The 13,849-nt window shown below is 41.6% G+C and overlaps 1 protein-coding gene across 1 annotated transcript; it reads right to left on the bottom strand.

Moving 5' to 3' along the window:
- Positions 1-2,846: 2,846 nt before the first annotated feature.
- On the bottom strand, positions 2,847-10,317 carry LOC139766267 (sulfotransferase 1C4-like). The gene is made up of 8 exons (XM_071694675.1): positions 10,175-10,317; positions 7,470-7,655; positions 6,246-6,391; positions 5,743-5,944; positions 4,757-4,883; positions 4,177-4,343; positions 3,560-3,677; positions 2,847-3,284 (listed from the first exon to the last, which is right to left on the bottom strand). The coding sequence occupies exons 2-8, from the start codon at positions 7,635-7,637 to the stop codon at positions 3,178-3,180; spliced, it is 1,035 nt and encodes a 344-aa protein (XP_071550776.1). The 5' UTR covers positions 7,638-7,655; positions 10,175-10,317; the 3' UTR covers positions 2,847-3,177.
- Between the last annotated feature and the right edge of the window lie 3,532 nt (positions 10,318-13,849).

Below are 13,849 nucleotides of genomic sequence, written 5' to 3'. Positions count from 1 at the left end.
AACAGTGTCCCTAGCCTGTCACCAAAATGTCACATCGGGAGAATAGTTAAGGAGATAAATTATCTGCTGGCATATGTAGGAACAGCGTTCAAGTACAAGGGAAAGGAACTATCTAGCAAGTTGTTCATAACTTACATAAGGCCAGGACTAGTATATGCTTCTCAGGTTTGGTCACCACACCCTAAAAGAGACAGAGTTAACTTAGAAGGCACTGAAGATATTACTAAAATTAAGAGGGCGAGTTGCATGGGATAGGTTAGAGACTCTTAAATCTCCCCATCTTGAAAAAGAAATGTGTGAGGGGTGACCTGAGTTCAACCTTGTGTTTTTAAACAGATTGATGATCTAGATAGTAAACAGTTCTTCAAGAAATGTAGGGATGGAGCACACTTATGATGTACCACAAAATTACCTAGAAACGTTACAAAGATGCAAAACTACTTTTACAGTATAATTGTGGTGGATGAATGGAATAAAGTGACTAAGGACATGGATACTGCAGATTTCATACATAAATTTAAGAAGCTATACATTAGAAGAGAATGGTCAAGAGATGGAACCCCAAAAGTGTGAAACTCCCTCCCCATACAATACATTGTACAATATGAAGGGAAGGTATCAAACCCAAGCAGTTGTGACTAGATCATCATGGATAAAACGAAGCAACAAATGAATCATCAGAGCCAGAAAAGTTTAATACAATTATAGGATGAAGTAAAGAAACTGAAGGGTCACATAACATCAAGATGGGTTTCATGTGACGAAAATAAACTTATGGATGTGAAAAATATAGTCCATTTGGTATGAGCACATTCAAATTAGTTATCAAGATTTAGAGAGTAGAGCCAAAGAAAGTAAAACATTCATTTCTTCGCAAAACACATCAAATGATTCTTTTCTATAGTCTTGGAGGCGGTTCACTTAGAGAAAATTACTAACATGCAAAACCCAATGAAAACAATGGTCAGAAAGGAAACCAGAAATACTTTAGGGAGGATCAACAGTCATTAGCATGAAGGTTAATGTAATGGGACATAGACCTGTGGACATACAGAGGAACATAATAAATCAAATGAAGTTCTAAAATGGATATTTTGACCGGTTAGAAATGTAGCAATCGTGAAAGTTCATGGCCTGATTGATGAAAGGCTTAGAATAGTGCAGAACATAAAGGATCAACACTTTTTAATTAAGAGAGATACTTCAAAGGAAGTCAGAAACATGGAAAGTTGGCTGTTCAATACTGAAGGATCTAGATGAGTTGGTGGCACCAAAACTAGAAACATTAGTAAAGCAACGGTGCAACAGACGAAAATCATCAATTAGTTTTGGTTTGGAAGATCATACACCAGACAAAGAAAGGAAAAAGAGAAGGTATGTTCATTAAATAATTGCTGGAGGCTACAGAATTGCCCGATATATACTTTCTGTGATTGAAAAGAGTGGAATTGATGTTTACAACCAAGACTCACGTAAGGGTACGGCTAGTTATGGTTACGGTTACATTTAATTTGGAGTCATCAAGCAAGAAGGCAGGCTAAGAAACTCGTAAGATAAGTTGGAATTTACTAAGGTATTGGTGAAACGTGATTGAGGGAAGATAGGAGAAAAAGTACAGTTTGAGGGAAAAAAGAGATTTCATGAATTCCCAAAGAAATTATTTGATCAACTATGGGGTAGCCTACAAGTTCACCAAGCTTTGGAGGCACTATTGAACTTTGTTCTGGTGCGAAAATAATTCAGATGTCATTAGATATAAAAGTTGTTGTGCTGAAAAAAAAATCATTTGCTGTTACGGGCGACGACAAAAGGAACGCCAATGTTCCTTCGTAAGTGATATGAAAGCTTAATACATTTCAGACCAGTAACCATTAACTCGATATCCATACTGTCCCTCCCATTTTCAAATATGTGGGTGCTACCCTGCCTTAATTGCATTTAAATACTGAGTCAGCCTAGAGCCAATATCTCCAGGGCAGAGCTAGAGGCTTTAAATTTACCACCTTGGAAGAGAAAACACTAAGGGGAAAGTCACCTGACTACTAAGTTTTTGAGAGATCGATATGGACTGCAAGCAATTCTTCGAGAGATGTAGGGACAGAGCAACCAGAGGACATTGAAGTTGCGTAGAAATTTGAAAATATGAATGTAAAGAAATATATTTATGATATAAGGGTGGTGTATGAATGAAACAGATTGACTGAAGACATGGCTATTGGAGACAGCATACATAAATCTTAGAGGTTGTATGATAGAAAATGTTCAAGACATGGAAGTGTTAAACTCCCCCTCAGGACTGATAGGTAAATATAAGTCAGTAATTTGGACTTTTTTCTTATTGTTACTAGTTTTAAAAAGGACAACAGAAAACTTATGTCACGAACGTCAAATTCATCTTTGCACAATGGGCCCATTTGGAAATCCTATCCAAATCTCAAGTTTACAGTAGTAGCGACATGGCGAGACATGTTTGAATTATGATAATTTAACATTATACAGTAACCATGAAATTTGTCAGATTTAATGAGTTATCCTCAGATCAGTTTCAAGTTGTAAAGTGACAACATTGGAAAGAAGAGTCTTATCTCACAAGTAACATGTGATTTTTTTTATTCAATTACAGGGAACCCATTATGATTACGATTACAGAGTATGTACGATACTTCAACATTTTATATGTAGGCTATTCTAATATATGCAGTGATTCAGACATTCTCTCAGAAAAAAAAAAAAATCACCTTTATAAAGCATTTCAAACATCATAACTTTGCACAGAAATTTTGAAATGCTGACACGATAGAGTATCTGGGACATTTCAACATTACAAAATGATAATAATGAAAGAGAACTTGTAATAATTTATTGCTGTGGGCAACAAGAAAATTTTAACAATATATGATATTTTAACGGAAGGGGGATACCTTGTTATCTGGAACATGTAAACAGGTACTTAAGGAGTACCTGGAGTACTGGGGAATCTAAACTTCCCTACATTTCACGTCTAGCATCAGTGAATACTAGAAGCACTAATTACAGCAGCCTAAATCTCTCATGTACCTATCATGACATTTTAACGCATAATACCGCCATACATGCATACGTATACATTCTTGGTTTTAGAGACGCCCCGCGAGGCTTGGTCACTACAGTTTTAGAGAACCTCAACTCCTGGTCCACCTACAAGAAGTACTTGAAGGTGATGTCTAAGTTGGATACGATAGTCCACTGGTCAATCTTTTCCTCCTGAACAGCGGTGAGCTGCGTCTTCCAGCTGCCCGTATCACCTGCCAGGACAACACCTTACACTGAGGCTTTACTAAGTAGATTATTAGACGATGATGTAAATCTTATCTCTTTGAGTACAATGATACGATCTTAGAGCCGAAGACACGACCCTTGAGCACGACAGTTATGACCCTGGGTCATGATGGCCAGGGGGGCCTCTGACGTGTCACGTACTTGTGTCTGTCTGTTGGTGGTAGGGACTAATGTGCTCTAGGGTCGGACCATCGTGTTCAATGAAAAATGTTCATGAAGTTTTGACGGGATGTTTTCATACCTTTCCTAAAGAAGCCCCCGTCCGTTTTGATCACCGCCATGTTATGGTATATGTCGCTCGCAATGTCTGCTGTTTCCTCCCGGGCCTTCATCTCACTGAAGCTGGTGTGGTGGGCCACCTGCACGTCGACCGACGTGGACAAACACGATAATTGGTCAAGATTTTGGAAGTGACGAAATGGTGTCGTGATTCTTGATAACAGCAAAAAAAAAAAAAAAATCTTTTGAGGAAATATTTTAGGATAACAATAAGTTGATACCATGTGGCTCAAACTGGCTCCCTTTCGCTACTTAGACTGAAGGCGAAAGTAGTGAGATGCCAGAGGAACAGGGTACCAGTCTGACTGTAGCTGAGCTTACCTCCACCATTTACTCTCACGACCAAGTTTCCAGTTACTGATGTCACATCAGAAAGTTAAAATCATGTTTATTTAATTTGTTGGTGTCTTTCTTGACCCTTTTTTGAATACTTAATGACATACTTCACACGATTGATTGGTCATTGCATTGTTTTTCGATGTTTCATCTGTAAGTGTGTAAGGGCCAAGTTTTGATGTTGGATGGTGTAAATGTGGTGAAATGTGTCATTAATGTGGTGAGGTGAAGAACAGAGGTTACCTGCTGGAGCTGTTTGGCGGTGAGGGAAGTGCCTAGAAATGTGTTGAGTCTGTTCAATTCGGTCATCAAGTCAGACTTGAGGTCCTCATAGAAAAGGAAGTGCATGTTGGGGTGGTTCCTGACAAGCCATGTCTCCCTCAAGTGCTCCCAGTATGGCCCGAAGATCACTGCAACCACACAAAGGCTCGTTTATCACTACAGCTGCAAAATGGCTTCTATATAAGTAAAAGGACAAAATGGCCAAACATTACCAGTGGGACATGATAGCAATGTATCACCCTTGCATTACTGCAGAAACAGAGTAATCCATACACCACTGCAGGAACGAAATGATCCATACATCACTGCAGGAACAAAATGATCCATACATCACTGCAGGAACAGAATGATCCATACATCACTGCAGGATGTATGGATCTATCTATCTATCTATATATATATATATATATATATATATATATATATATATATATATATATATATATATATATATATATATATCAACTGTAAACAGCGTTTTACTTCCTTCTGTGACCATGATAAGGATGCTGATGATAGCCCCGGGTTAACATTAACTTACGTTTGTCTTCCACCAAGAACTGGACGAAGTCGTCCATCGTGCCGACGAAGTTGAAGCCCTTGATGATGCGACTGTAGTGGCAGAAGGAGGCGCACACGTCCTTGGGGTTCCTGGCCACGTACACCACCTGCCGTGCGGGAGGCGAGGGGTGAGTCAAGCGTTCGTGCACGCTCCACGTCAGATGCGGGTGATGAAAGTATCAGGAGGAACGGCTGAAGTGAAGCTCAGGAAACTAACTGTCGGCTACGGGAGGAGAAGATTGGTACTACATGACTGAACTGACTGATGGTGCTACATGACTGAACTGACTGATGTGTGGCGTTTTACTTGTCACTCTTCGTAAGTGAAAAAGAATATGGTAAGATGTTAGTGTCTAAGGCAGTAGTCACACTGTGTAACTGGTTTCATAAAGTAACGGATGAGCTCACATACGTACACTGCTCTGGTGCAGCTGAGGTCAGTACTTACACAGTTAAGTGATGTTTCTCGCTCTTTGTAACAATGACTTCTTATATTTCATGGTTAATATTTAACAAAACATATATCCACGCACAATATGACATCCTGTTTTAGATATTCTATATCAATGTCCCCCGTGAATTTTACGCATAACTCTGCCTCATGCACACGTGAATTAGCCTCTCTCTCTCTCTCTCTCTCTCTCTCTCTCTCTCTCTCTCTCTCTCTCTCTCTCTCTCTCTCTCTCTCTCTCTCTCTCTCTCTCTCTATTTTTTTTTACCTCGTTCTATTTTGGGCCTGAGTGAAAGCTGGACCTGGGAGACTGCCTTTCATTTTTGCCTCGAGAGCTGCGGATCTATTGTGCACGCCTCCCACCTAACCACTGGACAGTGGGGCGAGAGAAGGACACAGAACGTACGAAAAGTTCCAGGAACTGAGCCTCGACGAGTGGAGTAGGTGAGGGAGGCAGATACATTATAGTACGACTAGAATGATAATGACACCTGGCATTGCTTCACCTGACTGACCTTGGTAGTGTCGAGGAGGCGTGGGGTGAGGAGGGAGAGCGGCAGGTGGGTCTTGATAGTGCGGGGGTCACGGGTAGCAGTGGCTATCTGTAGGAAGATGCCCCTCCCTGGCTCAGCTTCCGGGTCCAGTTCCCTCAGCCGATCGATCAAACGTTTTGGTATGAACTCGCCTCGTCCCCCTTGTTCCAAGAGCATGTCACACCTGAGACAGGAAGTTGAGATGGCTTACCAGGTTGTTAAGGTCTGAGATCATCCCTCCTCACCAGTTGCCTCACTGCCTGACGGGTTATGCTGCCCCTGGCTGCAGTGACTTTGTCGATCAGCCACGGTGGTGAAGCTTATTTCAATCTACCTTACTCGCCGTTAATGCTAAAAGATGAATAAAACTTCTTCTTTAGTGCAGTTAAAGAAGAAAAAAAAGGCATGTTGTAGGAAGGTCTGCATACACAGTGAATGAATTATGGTGTTGTGATGAGGCATGTGGGCTGAGCCCCTATACTTACTCCAGGAATGGAGACCGAGTATTGATGGATGTAGAGGTCTTGGGATGGGTCAGGTCTGGGTTGTTCCTCATGGTCCAGACGATCTCCTGGGTCCAGGTAGTGCCACTCTTGGGGTAAGACATCACCAACACGTCGCTGGACCGGAACTTACCTCACACAAACAGAAGACGGCTGTGATAAGACTGAGTCACCTACTCATAAAAGTTACTTATCTGCCAAGAAAACTTTTGTAAGGGAAGCATAACACGAGGGAAAGTTATATAATGAGGCACATACACTGTAAGCAAGAGCCATGAAAATACAAGTTAAGACAGTGATATGATGCATTGATGTAAATGATACCGTGGATCATGAGGGATATACGGTGGTGTAAGATATTTGGTGACGAAAAAAGGGTTTTAGTGATATTAGTGCATAGGTACAGCTATAACAAAGAGGTTTACCCTTCTAACCATTGTCCTGTCGCTCCGACTTCTGGATCCAGTCTTATTTGTCTCTCTTCAACTCTCATATCTTAAAGCGTCTTGAATCAATGGTCTTTTATCCTATTCTTACTACGGCTTTCGCAAGGTGAGGTCCTACGGTGATGCCCTTCCTACCTTATTAATCTCTAGTCCTCGTCTTTGGGAGATTTTTGGAGACTCCTTTGTCCCTCATATGCTGCCTTCCACCCCCCCCCCCCTTTTTTTTCGAATCCATTTCATCCGTTTGGTCCACGTCTGATCGCGTTGCAACTCCCTTTATAAATTCGGACTTGAGCTGGATTTCCCGGTGGGGTGAAGACAAAAAAGATAAGTGTATATAGATCCCATTTTCTTGTCAATCCCCTCACAATCTTCCTACACGTTTGATGGATCTATAGTGTCACCAGTGAACACCACTAACCTTAAGGGTCATGACAAAGGTCATCTTGGCTACACTGCTCATGTTAATTACATCCCTATATTACCCACTTCCTCGACACCACTGACCTTTAGTAAAGATGCGTTCGATCTGACCTTAATGTGTCAGGTCAAATGTATCCTCAGCAAATGTATAAGATAATGGATACTGATTGTACGAGAAGAAAATACATAGATTTACGAGCAATATATCCATAAGACAAGATAGTGTTACATGAGGAACCTGAACCGTATTGTAAGCACAATACACTGATGAGTACAGATGAATGTGATGGGTCCACCGATGTATAAGTAGTGTAGACTGATGTATGATACAGCGCACCTGGAAGTTGTAGAGGCGGTCGGCATACTTGGTGTAGCTTCCCGGGAGGACCCAGCCACCGGGGCTGAGGCGGACCAAGCCGGTGGTGAAGCCCTGGAAGGCTCTCCTCTGCTGCTCCAGCTCCTCCCCAGACAGGAACACAGCCCGGTGGCCGCTCGCCAGATGCATCCCAGTGCTCAACACACGCTGGGTAAAGCGAAAGCATCTTTATAATCTACTTTAAGACAATGGGATGATTTAGTCATATGGATGAAACATATAGAAGCATGAAAACACTGGAAAGCACAGCTGAGATCAAGAAGAGAATAGACGCAAAGACCATGAATAAACAACGTGATAAAGATTAACTGTCGAGATGACGACGGTACAGCTTGGTCGTCCTGCAACACAAGACAGAAGTGAAAAATGTGCTCAGTCCTACACCAGACGTGTCAGTGGAGGGATGCATCCACGATGTTCTCCAGATTATCAACAAACCAAGCTAGAGTTTCATAATCCTCGACTTGTATTAACTCTTACAGTCCTCTGCTTCCCTTCAAACACAGTGTCTCGTGTTGTACTAACTCTACTTGTTGAGTACAAATCATAATTTTTTTTACGTCTAAGGCTCCAATCACGGACAGAAGTCCACATCAAAGGCTGGGCCTTATTTGAAATATAGAAGTTAATGAAACGGAAAAAAAATGAAGAGACAAGGGAAAGTATTAACGAATTTTGGAGGAAGCGAAAGATTTGTTTTTTAAAATGTGCCTGAGCATAATTATTGGGAAAGACATGAGAGGATAGTGAGTTCGAAAGCTTCGAGGTATAGGGAAAGAAAGTTATCAAAACGGCTCACCCTTGAGTTGCCAAACGCCTTATAGCAATAATGTAACACAGCAGCTTCCTGAGTACTATATGGTCTAGCTAGTGGTGGGGAAACACAAACAATCAGCTCTCGGAAACAAAAGCCAGAGTAATACCTACAGAAGAGGGAAATCGAACTAACAATGCAGTTTAGGGCAAGCGGTCAGGTTTTGAAGTTAGCCTGGGACAGTTTATGAGTCGGACCGCGTTCAACTTATCTCTAAGTAAAGATGTAGAACTTTAGCCACCCCAGGTGTGAGAGCAGTACTACATACATGGACAGATGAATTCTTTCTTTAAACGGAGCAACTGTTCATAGAGGAAGACTCAGCTGTTTCCGTAATGTGCGGTTTCCAAGACAGAGTTGATATAATGTTTTAATGCTTAGAAATGTAAATTGGCATGTAAAAAAGAAGAAATATATAGCTCTTCAAGTCATCTGAGCTTAAAGAATATGGAAAGCGCTTACCAGAATCAAGCAACGCAGCTAGCGATCAGCAGTATGAGGTGAAAGTCAGGAGTCGTACGGTTCACTTGGTGACGTGAAGTGGTTTAAGGTCACATGGTGATACTGGCAGTCGGCTGGTTTTATCTTCGTTACCTTAAAGGGTTTTTTTTTTTTTGTATACAAAATGTTCAAAGTGTACTGAGGAGTTTGGCTACCAGTTCTTTAATCATATTAATTTGGCCTTTACTCTGCAGGTCGTCCCGGAAATAGAAGGATCCTAGAGAAACTAGCTACTGCTCTTGATAATATTAATGCTTTAACCTTGAGAGTCTGCAAGAATCCGTCAAAGCTAACTCCACGGCTGTGTCAGGACCTCCGACGTGAGAGAGCAACTGTCGTTGGTGAAGCATTGCTAACTTATCCTTCCTCTCCCGCCTAGGTAACCCGGCCTTCAGTAGCGGTGCGGCGAGGTGGAAAGCCTCTCTCAAATGTAAACCTTAGTCGACAGAGAATCGTTTTCAAGGCATTGGATGACCCAGAGGACGGGGAACATGAGGTCAGGCTGGTCTGAAAGCGCCATCACGATTCGATTATGACGTAGATTTTAACCTACTAGTATCGAAGTGGGGAAAATCACTTTCCAGTGGGCTTGGGCGTTAACTCTACCTAAACTTGCTTGATATTATCCACTCCAGTTCATTGACAAGCCTAAATGCAACAAGAACATATCAAAATCACATGGCCGAATTCAACTGGTCCATAGTCATATCAAACAACGTCTTAGTTCAAAATAATGAAGCCATGGCAACAATCTTTCATCTTCTTTTCTGTATCCATGTATAACAATCCCATTGCTAATGGAGAACACATTGCAACATATGGACATACAGCATTAAATCGAATGGCACATGATAAACTGCAGGTTTATCCAAAAAAACAAAGAAAACCAAAGATTAGATCATTAAACTCCTAACTGTTCTCTTCAGTAAATCTCTTGCTAACCAGGTACAGAAAGTTCAAGAGATGAGAACCGTTTGGTATAAAACTCTCTCCCCGTACTCTACAATCAGGTGACTGTAAACACTAGGAATAAAGTGAGACATTGTGACTAGTATTAATTCCTAGGTCGTGACGACGTTGATACAAGACATCTTGATGCTACAGGAGAGGCCAGAACAAGAGGGCACAGTTGGATGTCTAACAAGAGAAGTGTTCGTGGGGGAAGTGGGAAGACGAGACAAATGTACGGAGGTTGAGAGAGAAAAGAAAATTTACAGCAACAGAGGTTCAGAAATATGAAAGTAGAGCAGGAGGGAGTAAATACAGTCACCGCAGGGAAATTAATAGAAAATCTATATGATCAGAAAACAAGATCAGATAAGTATAAATCTAAATACTCAGACACACGTACCTGATAACTACAGCAAGTTATATACTGAGGTCTTACGCTGCGTGTACTGTGGCCTTTCCTCCGTGGCTTCTCACTCTACACTGTCGCTCCCTCAACCATCACAGTGACTGTCGTAAGATGTCGAGTGTCGGTGGGAATATACTTGGCTCATTTTGCTACCTGGTGGCGGTGAGAAATGATGATAACCACTAAGACTGACCAAAGACCAATGCGAGGCTACCCCGCCCTATCGACTCTTTCATAAACATCAGATTCTCTCCAAGAGAATCAATTGGTTTGTCGCGTCGATACGTCGGGTATTAAAAGCCATCATGTGTTAAGATGGAAAAGGATCTTTGATTAGTCTAAGATCTCTTTGGAAAATAGTGATTCGAACACGAGGCACTGATATTTTTTTTCTATCATTGTTATTCTCATTGGAAGCGTAGATTTTTAATAACAAAAGTGACGGAGTGTGTTTTGGAGCATCATATTCTAATATACAGCACTACATACAGTAATAATGGCGAAGGCTATTAAGATAAGGGGAAATGAAGGATCAACGGACGTAAAAGGCAAGAAAATCAACAGAACACCTAACCTCCCAAAGCAGCCGCTGTTTACCTTTCTTTTAAGTAGTGTGAAAGATCAGTGTTTCTTACGGTACTCATCTGCAAGGCTTTGTAATACAACAGCTCACCTTCCTGTTGGCATGATGCCCACAATGGCTTGCAAATGGCGTTTAATGCACTGTCATGTTTTTCAAGTAATATCAAAACCAAGGTACATTTCGGTGTTTAGGGGAGGATTAGTAAAGTCTTTAGAAGTCCTGTTTATATTAGGTAAGTGTTTCATCTACTTTGATTAAACATTTCATTTATCTTCATTGTCATGAAATACAGTAATGTACAATGAAACAATATTTCAAATCATGCACAGGGTCATTAAGGCTGTCAACGTAAGTTACATCCACATTCTCTCTCTCTCTCTCTCTCTCTCTCTCTCTCTCTCTCTCTCTCTCTCTCTCTCTCTCTCTCTCTCTCTCTCTCTCTCTCTCTCTCTCTCTCTCCAGAAAAAAATAATTAACACTTTCTTCAGGTGTTAAAGATAATTCTGAGATTACACACTCTCACTAGGGATGTAGCCCACGACTGTTGCGCTGTCACTGAGGCACTACATTACCAACTCAAAACAAAATTCCTCAATATCCAAAGCTTTTCGCGCTGGGTTCCTTATTTCCTTACGCTTTAGGCTTCAATATTCAGTTTACTACGAGGACGGGATCGAGCATTTTGCCTCAAACTGGTCACTCAGTGTAGGACGTTTTGAGCACATAGGAGCACATCTGAACTGTGCATGGTGGCCAGGTTGATCACCAGATGCCACCGACTATCACTACGTTATCTTTAATGGTGTATGTATAGAATGTATTTGAAGGACATCACAACATTGCAACTCATAAGCTTAAGTGCTGAATTTTCAACACCTGAACGAGTGTGTGATGACGAATACTTATTAAACGGTTGGTGCGTGAGTTGTGCTGAACAAGTTGTCTTTTTGTGAGAGTGATTTGTGACGGTGTCCCCTGCCAATTTATTGTGCACCTCCATGCTCAACCTGTGAGCGATAGCGCAAAAGGATTACAGGGGTCACAAAGGGTTTTAGTCAACCCCAGTGGGTTGATACTACATAAGATGGGTGTCATTGCCTAACCTTATGAGATGTGTGTGTGTGTGTGTGTGTGTGTGTGTGTGTGTGTGTGTGTAATTACCTCTTTCTACTGTACGGGGAGGGAGCTCTAAATTTTGTCAAGCAACCTTTTGAATTCCTGTATGCCGTCCACATTTTGTCTCACAGACCTTCATCACTACGAAGTATTTCTTTATGTTACTCCCTAACAACAAGTTACTTGTTTAATTTCATGTCATGGCGTCTGGTTGTTCCATCCCTGCCACTGCCGAGGAAATGTTAACTCTGCACATCATCAAACTGGCTTGAACAACTTATAGGTTGTAATGAGATCGCCAACTCATCATCTTCTTCCCTCCATCGTGAATAATTATAAGGCCCCCTAGCCTTCATCTGTAACTCAGGTCTCTTCATTCTAAAACCATCTTCATTGCCTTCCTTTGAACCTTCTCTCTTTTTTCTCTGCGCGGTGGTCCAACTTGAGAGGCATATTCAGCATCCGACCTGATGCAGGATATGAACAGGTCGCTGACTATTTCCTTAACCTTATACTTGAATGGTTTTCAGTACTTATCAACAGACTGTTTGTCTCCTTTACTGTTCTCTTAAGGAAGGAGTTCTAGAGACAGGTTATGGACAATGTGTACACTCAGGTCTCTTACAAGCACATGCCTGTAGCTTATTTCATTAGATCATTTTATTGATGTTTTCTTTCGATGTGGCCCATTCTCCGTTCCTCTACCTTTAATCTGCTTGAATTTCATCAACCAAGAATAAGATCAACATCGAAGTTTGTTTATCCCCCGTGTAGATTGCTACAACCCTCTTTGCTTTCCACTTCCTTCATTACCATGGCATCATCTGCAAACATGTTCAGTCAGGAGTCCATTCTTTCTGGTAAGTTATGCACATAGATCAAGAAAAGCAATGGTCCCAGAGTAGACCCCTGCAGCACAACAGTGGTAACTTAATCCATATCGAGAAGGCTTCCCTGGCATGCGTCCTTTGTCTGTTTCCACGAAGATAATCTTCTATCCATCGAAGTAATACCACCTTGATCCTGCCTGAAGAAACAAATTGTTACCCACACCCTATGTAGAAGTCTTTTTATTTATTTTTAGTATTCTGGATACAGATAATCTAGCCAGAATTCTCTTTTGTGTCAAACAGATCTCGCTCTCTCGTATAAATCTAAGATGTTCATTACAAATGGCCTCATTTCCCTGAAATGATGTTGTTTCTTAATGAGGTGGTTTCGCCCCTGTAGGAATCATTCATTTGCTTTCTACTTATCTTTCCCCAGTACCTAACAGACTGCACTCCTCAGGGAGACCAATATGTGGGCCATCCTCATCTAATCTTGAAGAATATTTCAAGCGGTCCGCCAAGTTTCTCTGCACATACACTGAGCACATGTTGAGGGATTTGGTCAGTACCACGAGTCTTATCTGGGTCAACACTTTACTATTCCTTTGGTCATTTCGGTGCCTTACAATTCCTCCTCCTCATTCCGTCTCACTGGTGTTGGGGTTATAAATGTCTTACACATCAGAGACATTGTTTGAGTCTGTCATCCAGTTTCTTGCATATGTTTACATCATCCTCTACAGATCTTCCCTCTTTACCCTATAGCTTCATCAGCTGATCTTTAACTGATATTTTACCCATGATGAATTTGTGGAAAAGTTTTGTAATGTCTCCTGCCTTATCTACAATATTTTTTTTCAAATTTTTTTCGCTTCTTTCTTACAAATCCTGCTGAACTCGTTTTCCGCTCCCTTCTGCCATTCAAATGTTGGTTGGCTGGAGGTTTCGCCTGTCTCTTTGCCACATCACATCACAAAGCTCTGGCTGGCTGGGGTCTCGCCTGGATCTATGCCACGTCACATCACTAAGCCTGGCTGGCTGGGGTCTCGCCTGGATCTATGACACGTCACATCACTAAGCTCTGGCTGGCTGGAGGTCTCGCCGTATCTTTGCCACGTCACATCACAAAGCTCTGGCTGG

Source organism: Panulirus ornatus, chromosome 57 (genome assembly GCF_036320965.1).
Source record: "Panulirus ornatus isolate Po-2019 chromosome 57, ASM3632096v1, whole genome shotgun sequence".
NCBI lineage: Eukaryota > Metazoa > Arthropoda > Malacostraca > Decapoda > Palinuridae > Panulirus > Panulirus ornatus.
Note: the sequence above shows the minus strand (reverse complement) of the source record. Positions and strands in the feature narration are given on the sequence as shown.

What these genes read in the sequence shown, in the direction of transcription:
- LOC139766267 (XM_071694675.1), bottom strand. Translation starts at nt 7,637, where the DNA reads ATGCATCTGGCGAGCGGCCACCGGGCTGTGTTCCTGTCTGGGGAGGAG. An exon ending in GCCTCCTCGACACTACCAAG is followed by an intron (nt 4,884 to 5,742) that starts GTCAGTCAGGTG and finishes CCCGCACGGCAG; the next exon opens with GTGGTGTACGTGGCCAGGAA. An exon ending in CCGCCAAACAGCTCCAGCAG is followed by an intron (nt 3,678 to 4,176) that starts GTAACCTCTGTT and finishes GTCGACGTGCAG; the next exon opens with GTGGCCCACCACACCAGCTT.